This window comes from Cynocephalus volans, chromosome 5, assembly GCF_027409185.1.
Source record: "Cynocephalus volans isolate mCynVol1 chromosome 5, mCynVol1.pri, whole genome shotgun sequence".
NCBI classification, from domain to species: domain Eukaryota; kingdom Metazoa; phylum Chordata; class Mammalia; order Dermoptera; family Cynocephalidae; genus Cynocephalus; species Cynocephalus volans.
In genome coordinates this window covers 70,071,558-70,085,741 of record NC_084464.1, presented here as the reverse complement: position 1 = coordinate 70,085,741, position 14,184 = coordinate 70,071,558, and the positions used below count along the sequence as shown (strand labels likewise).

Sequence of the window (14,184 nt, the reverse complement as noted above, 5' to 3'; positions counted from 1 at the left end):
CCTCTTCTCTCAGCTGTCTAGCAGACCCTTGCTTGTCATTGTATGGGTTAGCTCAGAAGCCAACTCAAAATTCACCTCCTTCTGAACTCCCTAACCCCACCGCCCGCCCCGTCTTCATGACTGCCCTCACTGCTGCTTCTACTCTGCTCCCCATGGCGCTTGAAACACGCATCCTGTTTCCCTCTCACCGGCATGTTGAGGGCCTTGAGGACAATGTTGTTCCTGGCATGAAACAGGCTCTCAGTAACTGGAGGAGTGGCAACAAGATGGAAAGGAAAAAAGGCCCAAATAAATGGCTCAAACAAACCTGCTGTCCAACCACCTTACAGCTCAGCCGGCACAATGCCATCTCCATTCCAACAGCCCAGACAATTTGGAAGATAGTTCAGATCACCACTGCAATTTCTCAGAAAGATCCCCATTCATAATGCACAGAAAAATCTCAAAAATTCTCCTTTCCCAGCCTTCTTCCCCAATTTCTTCTACACCCCAACAGCTGCCTCAAAGACTGTCTCGAATCTCTAGTGATGGCTTATTGCTTTTCTACCTTTCTAACTGCCTTCCTGAATCTATGCTTTCTCCTGGGAGTTTCTTTCATTTTAAGTGTACAACCTGACTAACAAGCTGCAGCACTGCAGTGGAAAGAAGTTGAGGGGGGGGGAAGAGAGAGAGAGACAGACTCGCTGAGAGTGCCCAATGTTCTAGGTCACTTAATACAGTTGCTTTCAACAAAGGTTGCGTATTAGCCTCACCTAGAGAGCTTTCAAAAATAACCCAGCTCAGGTCCCATAGCAGACTCTTTAAAAAGGAGAGAGAGAGTTCAAGTGTCTCTAAATATTATCCCTGTCCTCTGCTTTCCAGTGCCTTAGGAAGCCCACCTCCCTACACCTGGAAACTCCCATTCCTGAAGAGCTTTCTATCCTTTACCCTCATCAGACTAACATGAGCAGCCAAGTCAGCAGACAAGGCCCTACTCTTACAAGTGCAGAAGGGGGAGGCAGTGCACACTTATATTATAAAAAGTTTCATCCATGTCTAAGGATTCACTTCTGCCTTTTCCTCTATGCTTAAACCTCTTACTTCTACAGGACACTTACGTCCTTGCTCTAAGCAGAGTCCTTGCCTCAATTCTATGCCTGCAAGCCTCAGCAATGAATTCCTTCCTTACCCCACCCACAAACACACCTTTCAGAAACTGGATGATGTACTTGGATCCCTGCTCCCTGTAAACAGATCTCTTACCTTACATCTGTTGATCATCCCAGGACTTCCAAATCCCACCAATCCTACTGCCAGGACCTTTCCCTAGAGACTGATGCTTGGTCTCTCCCAACCACTTATATTTTCCCAAGGGTTTATACAAGCTGTCTCCAGTGCTCTGGGTCCTGCAACTCACTGTGCATAGATGGCCCTGAACTAATGGAGAAAGAAAGAGAAGAGGGAACACAAAACAGCCCACCTTTAACTGGTAATTGGAGCATGATCGAGAGCTTTTGCAGTAGAACAATAACATACTCTGGGCAACCATGTAACCATAGGAATAAATTACTCTTATATGCTCTCCAAATCATAGAACTTCAAAGCCGATGCTAGATTATCTCAATCTTTTCAATCTCATTCACTAACAGAGCAGTTCTACTCCATTGTAAAGTTCTCCTTACTATAAAGTGCACATTGAATTTCATTCAGACAAAAGGAGATTTTAACCCCATTCAGCTTTTTAGGTATTGATCATTCCTGGGTTGACCAGAACCCTTATGACTTCAAAGAAATAAATTCTTAGTGTTCAGACAATTTCTGGGGACGTGAATAATAATAGCCAGTTGCACACATACAGGAGTGCCAATGAGAGGCAAAATGTGTAACTTACCATACTGGTCTATAGTTCAGAACCAGGCAGTTAAATGAAGCTGATTAGACTCTGAATTTCCTCTAAGTCAGCATTCCCCATGCTTCCTCTCATTCCAGGGTTGAATGGCGATGACTTCCTGGCAGTGGGCCTGCTCAACGGCAGTGTGGTTTACAGTTATAACCTGGGATCTGGCATGACAAGTGTCAGAAGCGAGCCCCTCGATCTGAGCCTTGGAATCCATACTGTCCATTTGGGGAGGTTCTTCCAAACGGGCTGGTTGAAGGTAAAGAGACATCCCTTCATCTGTCCCACAAGCTTACTGAGCACTAGTACATTGTTAGATACGTGCTCAGGTATAGATGCAAATAGGCCATGGTGCCTACACCCATGAGGGTCACAGGCTAGTGCACCAAATAGAGGAACAGAGAGATGATTACAATAGGGTGGTGTGAGAATAAACAAAAGGGATTACTGGCATAGATAAGGGTGAGAGAGAGGGTTCAGGGAATGATTCCCAGAAAAGATGATGCTTGAACATAACCAAATCAATCGGAGACAGGAAAAAAGAAGAGTGTCCAGCGCGGGCTTAAGGAATGCAGGTAGTTCAGTGTGGTTTTCAGGTGGGGAGAGACTGAGGAGGAGGAAGCGCAAGTAGAGGTAGGCAAGGTCTATATGATCAAAGGACTTACATGTCCTGCTAAGAAGTTTAGATTTTTATCCAAAGAGCTATTGAGAGCTACTTAAGATGGGGGGCTTGGGACCATGGTCAATTTCTGTCTTTTAATAAATGACTCTGGTGGTTGTATTGAGAACAGATGGGGGAGGGGGCAAGAATAGATGGAGGGGCCAGCAGGATGCCAGCTCCTAATCTTTGAAGAACTGTGGTTTTGATTGAAATTCAAAACCATGACTGCTATATTAATATATCTGTGGTAACAGACACCAGCAGAGAATTGAGTGGTGTCATGTTTTTTATTTCTTCAAAATTCAGGTCTTTTTAGATTTTTCATGCCAAGTTACTAGGGAATAACAAAAGAGTATCTTAACAGTTCACCCTGGGGAATTAATTTCTTTTTTAAAGGTTTTGAATTTTTTATTTCCTTTTGAAGGTAGATGATCATAAAAATAAATCCGCCACCTCTCCAGGAAGACTGGTTGGTCTCAATGTCTTCAGTCAGTTTTACGTAGGTGGCTACAGTGAATACATTCCAGATCTCTTACCTAATGGAGCTGATTTTAAAAATGGTTTTCAAGGTAAAGTATGGACAGTTTTATAGTATACTACTTGTTTCAAATTTTGAGAAAAGAAAAAGATTTTAAAGAATATACTTCTAGTTTCCAAACCAGCTATGTGGATGTGGATTGTAGATTGCTTCCTTTTTTTTTTTTTTTTTTTTTTTTGGTGGCTGGCTGGTATGAATTGCTTTTTAATTATACTGGATCAAAGTTTGATTTTAACTGAAAGCATTCATTATTTATTGATTACTTACTACATATGAGCGTACTTTAAAAGTTTATAGAAAAACAGAATTAGAAGATAATATTAATCTTTTAAGGAACTTTTTAAAATTTTTACATTTATTTGTACATATTTGTGGGGTAGTGTGTTGTTTCAAAACACACATATACTGCACAATGATTCACTTAGGGTAGATAACATAGCTTTGTACTCATTAGTTCACTAACTCTCTTCTCCCCTGCCCCCCTCCCCTCCCGGCCTCTGCTAATCATTATTCTACTCTCTATTTCTATGAGAACTTTTTTTTTTTTAGATTCCACATATAACTGATATCATGTGGCATGTGGTATTTGTCTTTCTGTGCCTGACTTACTTTACTTAACATGATGGTTTACAGTTTCATCCATGTTGTTGCAAACAATAAGATTTCATTTCATTTATAGCTGAATAGTATTCTATTTTGTGTATATATCACAGTTTTTTTTTAATCTATTCACCCATTAATGGACATTTAGGTTGATTCCATCATTAGGCTATTATGAACAGTGTTGCAATGAACATAGGAGTTTAGGCGTCTTTTCGACATATTAATTTCATTTCCTTTGGGTGTATACCCAGTAGTGGGATAGCTGGGTCATAGGGTACATCTATTTTTAGTTCTCTGAGGAAACTTCATACTGTTTTCCACAATGGCTATACCAGTTTACACTCCCAGCAACAATGTAGGAGGGTTCCCTACATTTTTTCCCATCTTTGCCAGTATTTGTTATTTTCTGTCTTGTTGATAATATCCATTCTAACTGGAGTGAGATTATATCACATTGTAGTTTTAATTTGCATTTCCCTGATAATTAGTGATACTGAGCATTTTTTCTTGTGCTTGTTGGCCATTTCTATGTCTCTGAGAAATGTCTGTTCAAGTCCTTTGCCTATTTTTTAATCGGGTTATTTGGGTTTTTGCTGTTGAGTTCCTTGTGTATTCTGGATATTAGCCTCTTGTCTAATGTGTAGTTTGCAAATACTTTGTCCCATTCTGTAGATTGTCTCTTCACTTTGTCGATAGTGTCCTTTGCTGTGCAGAACTTTTTTAGTTTGATGTAGCCCCATTTGCCTATTTTTGCTTTAGTTGCTTGTGCCTTTGTAGTCTTGTTCAAAAAAGTGCTGCCCACTCCCATTTCATGCTGTGTTTTCCCTATGTTTTCTTCTAGTACTATTAGTTTTAAAGGTTGGGCTCTTAAATTGATGTCTTTAATCCATTTTGAATTGATTTTTGTGTACAGTGAGAGAGAGATGTCTAGTTTTAATCTTCTGCCTATGGATATCCAGTTTTCACAACACCATTTATTGAAGAGGCTGTTCTTTACCTAGTGTATGTTTTTGGCACGTTTGTTGAAAATCAGTTGGCTGTAAATGCCTGGATTATTTCTGGGTTCTCTATTCTATTCCTCTGGTCTATTTGTCTGTATTTATGCTGTTTTGGTTACTATAGTTTTATAGTATATTTATAGCATATTTTGAAATCAGGAAGTGTGATTCTTCCAACTTTGTTCTTTTTCATCAAGATTGTTTTCTCTAAATGGGCTCTTTTGTGTTTTCATACAAATTTTAAGATTGTTTTTTCTATTTCTGTGAAGAATGTCACTGGTATTTTCAATAGGGATTGTACTGCATTTGCAGATTGCTTTAGGTAATATGGACATTTTGATTATGTTAATTCTTCCAACCCATGAACATAGGATATCTTTCCATTAATTTGTGTATTCTTCAATTTCTTTCACCAATGTTTTGTAGTTTTCATTATAGAGGTCTTTCATTTCCCTAGTTAAATTTACTTCTAGATATATTATTTTTTTGGTAACTATTGTGAGTGTGATTACTTTTTTGGTTTATTCTTCAGCTATTTCATTATTGGTATACAGGAAAGGTATTGATTTTTGTGTGTTTTCCATATCCTGCCACTATTCTGAATTCATTTATTAATTCTAGTAATTTTTTTGGTTGTGTCTTTAGGGTTTTCTATGTATATGATCATGTCATCTGCAAATAATGATTGGTTAACTTCATTGTTTCTTATTTAGATGCCCTTTATTCCTTTCTCTTGCTTTATTGTGCTGGCTAGAACTTCCACTAATATGTTGAATAAGAGTAGGGGAAGTGGGCATCCTTGTCTTGTTCCAGATCTCAGAGTCTGCTGTTGGAGCTTTTTATCATTTTTCAGTTCAGATAATGTATCCTTTACTTCTAGAATTGCTATTGATCTTTTTAAGCTGATTCTATTCTGTTGCTAAGTTTCTCATTCTGCTCCTGAATTGTTTTCCAGATATCATTTAACTCTCTATCTGTATTTTCTTGTGACTCCCTAAACATTCTTAAGAGGGTTATTCTGAGTTCTCTGTTGACATTTTATAAATTTGCTGTTCTTCTGGGTCCATTGCTAGTGCATTGTTTATTTCCTTTGGTGGTATCATATTTCCCTGTTCTTTCTCAACCTTTGCATCTTTAAGTTGATGCCTGGGCATTTGGGGAGATAATTACCTCTTACAGGTTTTATTGTTGTTCTATGGTGGTGTTGGACCTTTACTGTTTAATGTCAGAGCTTCATCTCTGGTCTTTGGCTTTTTGTGTTTTGATTTCATTCTGCGGTTTAATAGCTACAATCACCACTTAAACTCTGCACTAAAACTTATTTGCAGTCCTATGGTTAATTTCCAAATTGGAGGGAACTTCCTTTGGGGACCGAGTCTTGAGCTCCATTTGAGCTAAATTGCTGCTTTGCTGCTATTTCTCAAATAGGGGAAAGGTTTTGGGGCAGATTAGATTTTAATGGTAGCCTCTTAGTCACTTCCAGGTCTTGTGAGGTCACCAAATACACTACTAGGCTGTGTGGAAATTTCAGCCCAGAACTGGGTCTTTCCCACAAAAACGTGCCCCCCATAGTTCCATCACACTGACTGGTCTCCACTGTGTGGTGCCCAGGCCATTTGGAAGGCAAATCTACTTCCTATGCTATGCCCCAATGCTCCCCTGGTGGGTCAGTCTCCCCTCCCCAACTACAAACATTTCCTGTGGCCAGGTCATACACGAGTCCCTCACAAAAACTCACCAACCTCTGGGTGATTCCTTCCTCCAATCAGCTGCAGACCCTCACTCCTATGCCAGTCCAGAGGAAGCATGACAATGCTTTGCTGCCCTGGAAGATGAAATGGTGCATTCCAAAATAACATTATCCCCTGCAGACTGCAAGTAGCTTCATGCAAGGGACACTGCTGTGGCTTTGCCAACTCCTGATAGCTGCTTCATATGCTAGCAGGTGCTCCCTGCCTGTGCCACATCGGCCCAGAAGCAGCCAGGACTTGGAATGGTCAGAGCGGTCCCTTCTCCCTCTCGCCACAGCCCCTTCACACCTTCACAAACTTCACAGGTCTCTCCTCCTCTTCCCCCAAGCACCAGCAATCTCAGGATGGCAGCTTTTGCATTATGATAGTTGTAAGTTGATCGGTTCTGGCAAGGAGCGCCACCTCAATTGATTGTACATTCTGCCGTCTTGATAACAGAACTCTCCATGACCTTTTTGCAGTACCCTTGTTTGTAGTAGGTGCTTAAGATGTTTCAATGAACAAAACAATTATTCCTGCACTTGTGAGTTCACAGTCTAGTTGGAGAGAGGAGAGAAGAGACAATAAACACTAAACATAATAAATAAGTAAATAATATAGTAGTATAATGTGATAAATTATATGGGAAGAAAATGTAGAGCATTATGTGGGAGAACCAGGAGTATGGGTGATTTTTTACATAGTGTGTTTTTTAATATAAGGTGACCAGAGTAGATCTAATGGAATCACAGTAAAAATTGAAACTCCACCTAACTCTGAAATGTACTTGATATAAAAGGCAGGAGACAGACTGCAGTCAGCTAGTCTATACCACCAAGATGTGGCCCACAGAAGTCACCACAAGCCAAGAAGATTAAGGAAAAACATTTTGCTTTGGCAAGCAATCGTATTTCCATATCAGTCTGCCCATGTTCAAAAAGGAGCTTAGAAACTCCCTATTAAGTTGATTCATAGTAAAGCTATACAATTATTTTGAATTGTTATAATAATTCATTCGATGAAAATAAACTTTTTGGTGGACCCCAGTCCCAGAGTATTTGGTCAAAGGGCTACTTATATGGTATGCTCAGCCACTCACCCAGGTCCAGCCTGCTCTCCATCAGAAGTCAAGGAATAGGGGCCAGAGTATGATGTATAGCCTTGGGTAACAGGGGCTGCCATCAAGCACCATCTCAGGCACTTGAGTTCCCCGCCTGCTTGACAGCATTCTCTTCCCCACCTTCACTGACTTCTACCTAAACACAAATGCAGGAGGCCATGTACCTGAAACATGTAGAAAGCAATATAGCTAATCCAGCATAATACAAGGTCAGGTTCTATTAAAATAACTTCATTCTGACAAGACTCTCAAAGAAATTTTTCTTTGAATATGTAATCAGTGCTGATTCTAAGAAGCGTCTCTTAAAGAATAGTTTAAAGCATATAATGGCTCTACGCTAAACTAAACACGATAAAGAGCTCAATAGTTCTTTCACAGCATGAATAATCTGAAAAGGATTGTGAGGGCCTAACAAATTAGTGAGCTTTTAAAAACATTATATTCATGGAAATTATGGGTAAACTTATGATTGTGAAAGAAGTATACATTCCACTCAATGAAGAAAAGCCCCTGAATGGGGGGTGATCAAAACTTGCTGTCATTTATTCATAGGTGCAATCCATACATAAGTACTTTGGATTGGATAATTTCTTTGTGTAAAAAGCTAGTATAGCATCAAGGATAAGAGCATGGACTCTGGAACCCAACAGCTAGGGTATATGCCCCAGTTCCGGCACCTACAAACTTCATGACCTTGTCTAGTCTCCTAACCTCCCTGTGCCTCACTGTGCCTCATCTGTAAAATGGGATAATAACAGAACTTCTCTTGCTATGTTGTTCTGAGAGTGAGTTAATAGAGAGAGAACACACGTTAGTGCCCGGCTTAGAGTGAGTCCTATGTGTTAGCAATGATGATGGTGCTGAAGGTGGGAGAGACACAGCTCCAGTCAGATGCATGATTCTCTTTTCTGCTACACAGACAGTGGTTAAGAGCACAGGCTCTGTAATCAGGCTGCCTTCAGATGTAGATTGCACCATCTAGCAGCTACATGACCCATAGCCTGTTACTTAAACTCTCTGAGCCTCCATTTTCTCCTTTGTAAAATGAAAATACCTACCCCATAGAAATCTTATAGGTAATCAATTAAGTAAAATAATTATGTGAAGTGCTTAGCCCAGAAACCAACACATGATAGTCAATAAATGTTAACTATCCTGCTGTCATAGGATTTGATGTTTCTAAATTTATTGAAGTCCAGTGCTTTGTGGTTTTCTTTTCTGTTATTTTCTCCACTTTATTAGGAACTGTTCTTTATATCTTGGTGATGAGAAAAAAGAAAGGCTTTCAAGACCTGATGTTTTCCCCATGAGTGTGGCAATGATCCTGACTTTAGCACACACATAGCTGGCCATTCCTCTGACAGAAACACAAAGATTGCACTCTCCTAGTAGCATGTCAACTGCTACAGCCCTTAGGATGGAAATCTTGGGCTTTCTTGGTAAATGCCACTTAATTTGCAGTATTATGGAAGATCAAGGATCTTGGAAGCCCCTAATTTTATCATTCATTTTTGAATCCTCTCTTGATGTCTGCCGTCCCTCCATTATAAAATATCATTTACCATCTACTGCAAATTAAGTATAATTATTACCAATTTACCATAACAACCAAATTGCATCTGTACCATACACTTATGGTTCCTAAAAGCTGATCTCTACTGGCTCTAAAGAATGATATAGGATAACTTCCTAAAAACAGATTTCTGAACCCTATTCCAGAATTCGTTCATTGCAATTACTATGGTGCAGTCTAAAATTTTGCATTTTAACAACTTTCCTCAGATTTGGAAGCCACTATTAATTAATCATAACAAGGCAAATATAACTTTTTGTAAGAATTTAATAGGGTAAGGTTATCACATTTGTCTTTAGAATGGCAATTAACTCGCACAGGAAAATATTATCTGATTTAGGCTTTCACATTTCTATAAACAGTCTTGATAAATAATTCTAATCCAAAGTTCTCAATCTAAAATACAAATTCTTACTGCTAATAATGCCCACTTGTTTTTGCTCTGGAAATGGTTTCTAATGAGCCATTATTTTCCCTATAATCTTTAATGTTCATGAAGATATTGAGAGTAACCAGATTAAAAGTATACATATGCCAGATAAAAAGGGCCTTACTGTTTACCCATCCTAATAAGAGCAATTCTCCTCTCTTCTGCTCTTCAAAGTTGCAACTATTACAAATTTGCAGATTTCTCAGGTTGTGTTTCATGGACAGTGGTCTTAGGCTGACCAGGCAAGGAAGTAAGGAAAGAAGAGAGAAGACATGGAGGAAAAAAAGGAGAGAAAGGGGGGAAAAAAGTAAAACAAGTTAGGCCACAAATGAGAATAAACTAAGTCTTTTCACTAAAGGTCTGCTGCCCATAGATAACTTTGCTGCACAGTTAATTGTTCTAAAGGCAGCTATAACAATAGAACAAGGAGTCAAACATCTCATCTTCACTACAAATGCCTTTTCTCAATACACTTCTTTATTTATTCTACTATTGATACAGTCTCCCCAATACTTGTTTGAATCCTTTGTGCAGTAGTTTTCAAAATGTGGTCCCTAGACCAGCAACATCAGCATCACTGGGGAATTTGTTAGAAATGCAAATTCTCACTGAATCAGCAACTCTGGAAATGAGGCCCAGTAATACGTATTTTAAGGAGCAATTCAGGTGATTCTGATGAAACTAAAGTTTGAGAACTACTGCCTTACTGTCACCTTTGACTCCACACCCATCCCCCATTACCTGAGACATCAGAGCACTGTTGTCACAGTGTTGCATCATGTCACTTTCCTGCTGAAGACTCAACAAGCTCCACTTCAACTCTAGAATAATAACTAAATTCTTTACTTGGCATTCCTAAACCCATATATTTTTTCCATACTAACCTTGCCTCCACAAATTCTTCGTTCCATCAAAATCTATCTGTATTAGTCAAAGTTCTCCAGAGAAACAGAACCAACAGGATATGTATATATATATATATGTATATACAGAAAGAGAAATCAAGAGACTTACTATAAGAAATTGGCTGACATGATTATGGAGGCCAAGAAGTCCCAAGATCTGCAGTCACTAAGCTGGAGACCCAAGAGACAAGAAGTGTAGTTCTAGCCTGAGTCCAGAACAGCCAGTGGTGTAAGTTCCAGACTGAAAGCCAATAGAATTGAGATCCAAGAAGAGCTGATGTTTCGGACCAGATATAAAGGCCAGCAATATGTAAGCAGGTGTGATATTTGCTACTTCCAGGTTTTGCCTACAAAAACCTCTGCACAATCCTCTACTCTCTTTGCCAACCCCAACCCTGACCACGCTTTAGACTTTACATGAACAAGAAATAAACTTTTAGTGTCACATCAACTAGTGTTCATTGCTACTGGGGTTATTAAATATTAATTACTCAACTGAATAGAGCAGATATGAGATAGATTCAGATTCTTCAACAACACTGTAAAGAAGATGTTATTCCTTTTTTGTATTATTTTTAATATTATTTATTATAAGCATATTATTATTACAAATCATGATTTTTCTTTATGCCCTTTACCCAAACTATCCCTCTGGAACCCCACCCCACCCCCACCTTACCCCATCTCTAGTATTCTGAAAGTTCAAGGAATTGTTTAGGTCTCTTCCTTCCTTCCTTCCTTCCTTCCTTCCTTCCTTCCTTCCTTCCTTCCTTCCTTCCTTCCTTCCTTCCTTCCTTCCTTCCTAGCTCCCAGTTAGAAGAGAGAACATGTGGTATTTCTCTGTCCTTGTCTGGCTTATTTCACTTAACATAATTTTCTCCAAATTCATCCATGTTGCTGCAAATGGCAGAATTTCATTCTTTTTTATGGTTGAGTAGTATTCCACTGTGCATATATACCACATTTTCCTTATCCAGTCATCCATCAATAGACATTTAGGTTTGTTCCATATTTTGGCTATTGTAAATAGAGCTGAAATGAACATGGGACTGCAAGTATCCCTTTGACATGATGATTTCCATTTCTTTGGATATATGCCCAGTAGTGGGATTGCTGGATCATATGGTAGTTCTATCTGTAATTGTTGAAGGAACCTCCATACTGTTTTCCATAATGGCTGTGCTAATTTACAGTCCCACCAACAGTGTAAAAGAGTTTCCCTTTCCCCACATCCTTGCCAACATTTGTTGTTCTTGTTCTTTTTAATAATGGCCATTCTAACCGGGTTGAAATGATATCTCAATGTGGTTTTGATTTGCATTCTCTGATGACTAGTGATGTTGAGTGTTTTTTCATAAGAAGATGGTATTCCAACCTAAAAATACCCAACACTGTCTGACTTAGTCCATTTTCTACTGCTATAACAGAATACCACAGACTGGGTAATGTATGAAGAACAGAAGCTTATTTGGCTCATTGTTCTGGAGGCTGTGAGGTACAAAAGCATGGCACTAGGATGTGGCAGGTGTCATCCCATGTCAGAAGGCAGAAGGGAAGGTGAGAACATGAGACAGAGAGAAAAGGGGGATTGAACTCCTGCAATAAAGACATTAATCCATTCATAAGGGGAAAGCACTCATGATCTAATCGTCTTGTAAGGGCCCCAAATTTTAATACTGCTAAAACGGCAATTAAATTTCAAAATGAGTTTTGGATGGGACATTCAAAGCATAGCACTTCCAGTAAAGTCACTTTCTTGCTAGTTCAATTTTTTCTCTTTTTTTCTAAATTGCATGGGATTTTTCAAACAAAAGCCCATAAGGGAAAAAGTAATGAGTTTACAGCAATAATTTAAAAACCCTTTTACTGTCAGAAAAAAAAAAGCTACCACTTATTTGGTACATAGCCAGTCTTACTTTTCAGTATACAAATGGCTCATGACTCCAAAAGTATTTATCATAACCACTTTATCACATGCAGGATATATGTAAAAGGTATTGAATGCCTGCTTCATGGTGCTACACTAAGCAAATTATGTTATATCTGCTATATTAACAGAAATGAAATTATATAATATATATTCCACAGATGTCTTGTACTGCAATCACTGTAATTGCCTTTAAACTGAATGATATGTTGACTAACATAAAGCATCTCTCTGTAAAATAAGCACATTTAACTATTTGTATCAGCTAAATGTTTCTTCAACTATAGCATTGCCACATTTTTAGCCAAAAACATATTCCAGCAATTTCTCATAAGGAAAGCATTTCATTTATCCACATAAGAGAAATGGTTTTAAATGAACACTTTCAGGTATTAATATACATTATAGTCATTTAACAAAGTATTTTTTAGTATATATTATAAGAATTACAAAAACCTAGTATTAGCATTCCATAATTTTTGCTAAAAATAAATCTCTCATTTTATAAAGGAAGTAGAAGATTTCTGAGACAGTATGGTAGAGGGTGGGACCTACTAATTTCCAGGCATTGTACTAGGCAGTTTACGTATACAGTATTATATTATTTATTCTTCTTAACCAATGGAGTAGTTACTTTTGCCCCCATTTTAAAAGGAAAACACTGACACTGGTTAGGCTTTGGGTCATCTTTTTTTTATTATTATTAATATTACTTCTTTTTTTTTCACATTCTATGATGTTGTTGCAGAGCAGTTGGGAGGAAGGGGGAGAAGGGAAAGGGGAAGGAAATGGGATGGAAGAAGGAGGAAGAAGGAGTGGGATTGAGGCCTGAGGCACCCCCCACATTCCTACAGGGAAGACCAGGGGGCTTCCAGTGGTGGCTTGGTCATTGCCAGGCTGTGTGCAGATGTCAAGGGGGTGGGACAAAAGCCCTCGCCCCCCTCCCCCAGCTTGGGAACCTGGGGCCCTTCTTGCTACAGCTCGGTGGTCGTTGCTGGGGTGGTTGCGTGTGTTGGAGAGGGGGTGTGGCCAAGGCCCTCGGCCCCCAGCCTCTGAAATGGTTGCAGGTGTCAGGGGGCATGGCTGAGGCCTGAGCCCTCCCTCACTTCTGTTCTGGTAGCCCAGGGGACTTCTGGTCTTTCTAGGTGTTTTTTGGTGAGATAAGATTTACTGGTTAATATCAAACTTTGTCTCTGGTTGTGGGTACTTTGTTTTTTCTTTCAGTTCTGTGTTGGATTATTTGCTGTTCCCACCACTTAAACTCTGCTCTGGAACTAATTTTTTGTCCTTCGCTTACTTTTAAAATGGGAGGACTTCCTGTGGGGACCAGTACTCGAGCTCTGTGGTTGAGCTAAATTGCTGCTTTGCTGCTGATTCCCTAGGGAAGGCTCTTCGTGCAGCTCAGGTTTTAATGGTTGACTTTATAGGCACTTCCGGCTCTCGTGAGATTGTTGCACCTGGATTGTGGAGAAACTCTGGTCTGGGCCTGAGTCTTTTCATCAAACTGCACCCGATGGAATTCTGGATTCATGACCAGTCTCCTCTGAGTGATCCTGCATTGATTGGGGGGCAGGTCAGCTGTCCTTGCCATGCCCCAGTGTTCCCCCTGTGGGCCCGTCTCCCCCACCGCCCATGCTCAAAACACCTCCCATGGGATGGGCCATGCTCTAGTCCTTTCTGATGACTCACCGGCCTCTGAGTGGCCCCTTTTTTTCAGTTGTCTGTGGCTCCTCACTCCTATGTGTGTCCACGGGAACCCTATTAGTGGTCTTGCTGGCCTGGGGGCCACCAAGGCCCTCCTCTTCCCCGCTGCCTCCAAGCAA

The 14,184-nt window shown here is 39.7% G+C and overlaps 1 protein-coding gene across 1 annotated transcript in view; it reads left to right on the top strand.

Annotated features, from left to right (window-relative positions):
* The window catches only part of EYS (eyes shut homolog), a 1,675,061-nt gene that overhangs the window by 1,606,146 nt on the left and 54,731 nt on the right, over window positions 1-14,184 (top strand). Inside the window, 2 exon segments of the mRNA XM_063097631.1 lie at window positions 1,969-2,135; window positions 2,962-3,106. Coding sequence (XP_062953701.1) covers window positions 1,969-2,135; window positions 2,962-3,106 — 312 coding nt within the window.